At 46.0% G+C, this 6,000-nt stretch overlaps 1 protein-coding gene across 3 annotated transcripts in view; it reads left to right on the top strand.

Moving 5' to 3' along the window:
* LOC137570465 (alpha-1,4-N-acetylglucosaminyltransferase-like) overlaps positions 1-5,587 on the top strand; it is an 81,349-nt gene extending 75,762 nt beyond the window's left edge. For all 3 annotated transcript variants that reach the window (XM_068279134.1, XM_068279133.1, XM_068279132.1), the window contains one exon: positions 5,549-5,587. In XM_068279134.1, the coding sequence (XP_068135235.1) occupies positions 5,549-5,571 (23 nt within the window). In that variant the 3' untranslated portion in view covers positions 5,572-5,587. The remainder of the gene's footprint in view (positions 1-5,548) is intronic.
* The last annotated feature ends 413 nt before the right edge of the window (positions 5,588-6,000 follow it).

Consider the following 6,000-nt stretch of genomic DNA (forward strand, 5'->3'; position numbering starts at 1 on the left):
CCTGAAGCATGTCGTGCTTAGGATCAAGCTGTAGAAGAGCATAAATAGGAAAAGGAGGAAGGGTTGTGGGAACCAGAAACAGAACCAGATTTGTCGTCAACACCTGCGGCAGTGCAGAGGAGGGGGGAGGAGGAGGAGGAGTCCTCTGGGGAAGAGAAGTCAGAGGAGAAAGGTGACTTTGAGGAGGAGGTGAAAGAACATCCTCAGCAGGTGTCACAGGGGGCTTGTGCTGCTCACCTTTCCCGCGGTATTGTTTGTGGCTGGGGCTAGGTGAAAAACTTACCTGACATCAGTGTGGAAGAGGAGATGACTAGTAGGTCGGCATCCAACCTTGTGCAGATAGGGTCTTTGCTGCTGTCCAGCCTGTTGAGGGACCCCCGTATAAAAAAAACTCAAGGGGAATGACCTGTACTGGGTGGCAACGCTACTAGACCCTCGGTATAAGCACAAAGTGGCTGAGATGTTTCCAAACTACCAGAAGGCAGAAAGGATGCAGCACTTACACAACAAGCTGGCAAGTATGCTTTACAGTGCGTTTAAGGGTGATGTCACAGCATAATGGAAAAAATGGTGCCAGTAATCCTCTTCCCATGTCCACGCAGGCAAGGACAGGATGCTCTAGCGATCTGATGGTGATGTCAGACCTGCAGACTTTCTTCAGTCCAACTCCTTGTCTCAGCCCTTCGGGATCCACCCTCCAACAATGCCTCAACCGGCAGGTAGCCGGCTACCTGGCCTTAAGTGCGAAAATATACACTCTGAGCAGCAATGAACCCCTGGACTAATGGCTGCGCAGGCTTGACCTGTGGCCAGAGCTTTCACAATTTACCATTGAACTTCTGGCTTGCCCAGCCTCAAGCGTCCTGTCAGATAGGACCTTCAGCGTTGCCTAGGTCAAAAAGTGTTCAGTACCTCACCTTTATTAAAATGAATGAGGCATGGATCCCAGAGGGCTACTGCCTGCCCGAAGACTAAGTCAGTCCCCACACAGCATCTCTGCCTGCAGGCTGCTTAACTGCCTTCTCTGCCACCACCAATAGTGATGGCTCGAACCTCCGATTTTGGGTTCGCGAACCTTGAACGCGAACTTCCGCAAAAGTTTGCGGACCTGCAAACTCAGCAAACTGCAATAGACTTCAATGTAAAGTGGGCAGCAGTCTCCAGAAAATAATCATAAAGTGGGCAGCAATCATCAGAAAATAATCGTAATGTGGGCAGCATTTACCAGAAAATTGCAAGGAGGGCAGCATTCACCAGAAAATCGTAATGTGGGCAGCATTTACCAGAAAATTGTAATGTGGGCAGCATTCACCAGAAAATCGCAATGTGGGCAGCATTCACTAGAAAATCGTAATGGGGGCAGTATTCACCAGAAAATCATAACGTGGGCAGCAGTCACCAGAAAATTGCAATTTGGGCAGCAGTCCCCAGAAAATCGTAATGTTGCCAGCGTTCACCAGAAAATCGCAATATGGGCAGCATTCACCAGAAAATCGTAATGTGGGCAGCATTCACCAGAAAATCGCAATGTGGGCAGCAGTCACCAGAAAATCGTAATGTGGGCAGCATTCCCCAGAAAATTGTATTGTGGGCAGCAGTCACCAGAAAATCATAATGTGGGCAGCGTTCACCAGAAAAATCGCAATGTGGGCAGCAGTCACCAGAAAATTGTAATGTGGGCAGCAGTCACCAGAAAATCGTAATGTGGGCAGCATTCACCAGAAAATCGCAATGTGGGCAGCAATCACCAGAAAATCGTAATGTGGGCAGGATTCACCAGAAAATCGCAATATGGGCAGCATTCACCAGAAAATCGCAATGTGGACAGCGTTCACCAGAAAATCGCAATGTGGGCAGCATTCACCAGAAAATCGCAATATGGGCAGCATTCACCAGAAAATCGCAATGTGGACAGCGTTCACCAGAAAATCGCAATGTGGACAGCGTTCACCAGAAAATGGTAAATTGGGCAGCATTCACCAGAAAATCGCAATGTGGGCAGCAGTCACCAGAAAATCGTAATGCGGGTAGCATTCACCAGAAAATCGCAATGTGGGCAGCATTCACCAGAAAATCGTAAATTGGGCAGCAGTCACCAGAAAATCGCAATGTTGGCAGCAATCACCAGAAAATTGTAATGTGGGCAGCGTTTACCAAAAAAATTGCAATGTGGGCAGCGTTCACCAGAAAATCGCAAATTGGGCAGCAGTCACCAGAAAAAAAAAAGGCAGCTGTAAAAAAAAAAAAATCACTCACCTGGCAGAAGTCACCTCTCCTGGCTGGCCTCTGGGGCGCAGGTCCCCCAACAATCCTCCAGTAGCAAATCTCCCACGCTGACAGGCAGAGCAGGGCTACGGGAAGCTGGCACCCGAAGCCCTGTACTGGAGACACAAACAGTCTCCAGTGCAGGGATTCAGACGCCATCTTTCTGTAGCCCTGCTCAGTCTCCCGGGAGACTGCTGGCTGCGGGGAATGAACTGGTGCGGCGTCTAGTAGATGCAGCGGCCAATTCCACACCTGGCTGGAGGGTCCCACAATCGAGTGGGGGGATGTGTCAGCGCTCCGCCTGCACACGGCCCCTCTGCGGATGATGGGGTTGCATCCCCAGTAGTTACGCCGGTGCTGTGACACAGATTTCTGCACACTGAGCTGAATACTGCTGCTGAATCTTGATGAAAGGATACAGCTGCCGGATCAGAACTGTGTGAACTAGTGCTGGGCCGAAATTACGCATTAGCGTAATTACGCATCGTAATTCACTACAAATGCACCGTAAGCATTACGTGTAAGGTTACGGTATTACACGTAATTAATTACGCGTAGACCGTAAGTTACGTTATTACGCGTAACAAATTACGCGTAAGACCGTAAACTCCTATTGAAATTACACAGTCTGACGTAATCGCGTAATATTACGCTCCCATATAATATAAAAAAGCCACCGACTTTAAGGGTTAATAGCAAAGCCCCCTTAAATGCTAAGAGCCTCAAATTTGGAGATTATATTAAGGAGATCAGAAGGAATAAGAGGAAATTTTTTTTTTCAAAAAGACCTTATAGTTTTTCAGAAAATCGATTTTAAAGTTTCAAAGGAAAAATGTATACATTTAAAAACCCGCCGAATTTTACGGTTAATAGCAAAACCTGCTTAAAAGTTAGAAACACCAAATTCCCAGGGTATATTAAGGGGATCAGTGGGAATAAGAAGAAATTTTTTTTTTCAAAAATACCTTATAGTTTATAGTTTATAATTTCAAGGGGAAAAATGTCTTTCAAATGCGGAAAATGTCAGTTTTTTTTGCACAGGTAACAATAGTGTATTATTTTCATAGATTCCCCCAAGTGGGAAGAGTTTTACTTACTTCGTTCTGAGTGTGGGAAATATAAAAAAAAAATGACGTGGGGTCCCCCCTCCCAGACCTCTTTAACCCCTTGTCCCGCATGCAGGCTGGGATAGCCAGAATGCGGAGCACCGGCCGCGTGGGGCTCCGCACCCTGACTATACCAGCCCGCACGGTCTATGGATTGGGGGGTCTCGGAAGGGGAGGGGCAGCCAAGCTTTCCCCTCCCCCTCCGAGCCCTTGTCCAATCCAAGGACAAGGGGCTCTTCTCCACCTCCGATGGGCGGTGGAGGTGGAGGCCGCGATTTCCTGGGGGGGTTCATGGTGGCATCTGGGAGTCCCCTTTAAAAAGGGGTCCCCCAGATGCCCACCCCCCCTCCCAGGAGAAATGAGTATAGGGGTACTTGTACCCCTTACCCATTTCCTTTAAGAGTTAAAAGTAAATAAACACACAAACACTTAGAAAAAGTATTTTAATTGAACAAAAAACATAACCACGAAAAAAGTCCTTTAATATTCTTAATTAACCATTAATATTTACCTGTCCCTTTAAATAAATGATCCCTCGCAATAGCCTCGGAAATGTTCTATCAGTTACAATGTAACAAAGTTATTACAATGTAACAACTTTGTTACATTGTAACTACGCCGCACCTGACGTCACTCGCCGCTCAGCCGCCGCATACACTTACGCGTCCTCGCAGGACGCTAAGTCCCCGCCGGCTCCCGCTGTCCACCCCGCCCACATCTGTCACCCACATGTGGGTGACATGTGGGTGACATGTGGGAGAGGCGGGGAGGGCAGCGGGAGCCGGCGGGGACTTAGCATCCTGCACGGACCCGACAGAGCTCTGAGCTATATAGCTCAGAGCTCTCTAAGCATCTTTGAATTTGGGCTCCAAGGAGCCCCATTGGGCCTTAGCAGACCGATGGGGTTCCTTCTGATTTAAAGGAACCCCATTGGTCTGCTAAGGCCCAATGGGGCTCCTAACGCACATAACGTTCCTAACGTTCCTTAAAGGGTACCCTGAGTGCAGAACTGCATTACAGCCCACTGGCCAGTCGGGAGTTAAATAGGATTGTGCTGCTGATTGCATTTCTTAAGTCTGTCTCCTTGCTATGGTTGTGCGTCTTTTCGCTAGTGTAGTGTGCACTTCTTTAAAGTGACACTGGAGGGGTGTAAGAGGTTACTACCGTGTGTTGATTGCAGTTTCCTAAGTTTGTCCCTTTACTGTGGTGCGTTCTGCGCCAGTCTAGTGTACACTTCTTTAGAGTGACACTGGAGGGGCGCAGGAGCTACTTTGGACATACACATACACATGCACTTTGAATGTTTGAAGCATATTACTTTACTGTTATCATCTTGCTGAGTTAAGAAGTGTTTGATTAGCGCCATACTTCCTAATTGCTTACCCCCATTCGTCCACGTTGGTCTGTGGGGAATAAATATATTGCATCGAGACTGGTGTCTGCATGATTTTGGAGGCAGGGTGTCACTGGAGACGGTAACCACTAAGAGGCTCCGTAACATTCACTAGCGATTAAGTTTGTCTCGCTACACACACAAGACAGCTGTTTAGCTTTATTACTAACACTTAATCATCTGATGCTGTATAAGTAAACTTTACATTGTGCCTGATGCAAATGTGACAACATTTTTGATGAACCTGACTGTATTAAAGTGGACCTGACCTCTTGTACAGGACAGAAGGAAAACACAAAGTAATGCACCCTGTATGTATTTAGAGGGCTTAGCCTGTCTAATTCCCTCTCTTTTGTGACTAACCACTCTCTCTAACTAACTTTCTCAGCTGTGTCAGCTGAATGCCTCAGCTGAACAGCTAATTTGTAAACACAGTATGTTAATCCTATGTCTGCTTCCATGAAAAAGCAGGAAGTAGACACACTGAAGACTTATTGCAACATTTGTATTTTCTGTTAAGGTTTTTATGCTGTTGCTTATTTATTATTTATTTTTTTAGAGCAGAACGGAAGTTCTGAGTTCAGGTTCGCTTTAAAGGCAGAGAAGGAGGTTTGAGGACAAATTTTAGAAAGAATAAGCAGCCTTGTTATATCCTAAGATGGACATTGGCTGCTGTAGCATTGTACCATTGTAAAATGTAAAATGGTTCAGCGACACAAACAATAGTTTCATGAATCAATTGAATTGTAGATGTTGACATTATTTGTCTGACATCATTCAACAGGATGTGTTACTGGTACAGGGTAGATGACTACATGTAAGCATGATGTGTCAGCACACAATTATTCAGAACACTGGCTGAAGAAGACCAAATACTGACCATCGTTCTCTATAAGGTATTACATTTACAAATATTATTATTCTATTATTTTTGCTTAATATATCACAGATCTTTTACTCTGACAATGAGCTATAGTGGGTTATACTGTGACAGATGCGCTCAGAACTCTGGCTATTAACTCCTTTGGCACTGTATTGGCCCGAGGAAGTGGGCTTAGACCCGCGTACAGCATTGCCTTTGTGAGTAGTCCAGTATCATACTGATTATTTTTCATCTGATTATCATTACATATTGTGCTATTTGGGCTCCCAATGGGCTTGATTCACTATGTGGTGCTAACCTACTTAGCACGTCTGAAGTCTTTAGGCGCGCTAACCAGGGTGCTAAGTAGGTTA

The sequence above is a fragment of the Hyperolius riggenbachi genome, chromosome 4 (assembly GCF_040937935.1).
Source record: "Hyperolius riggenbachi isolate aHypRig1 chromosome 4, aHypRig1.pri, whole genome shotgun sequence".
In the NCBI taxonomy this organism is placed as follows: Eukaryota; Metazoa; Chordata; class Amphibia; order Anura; family Hyperoliidae; genus Hyperolius; species Hyperolius riggenbachi.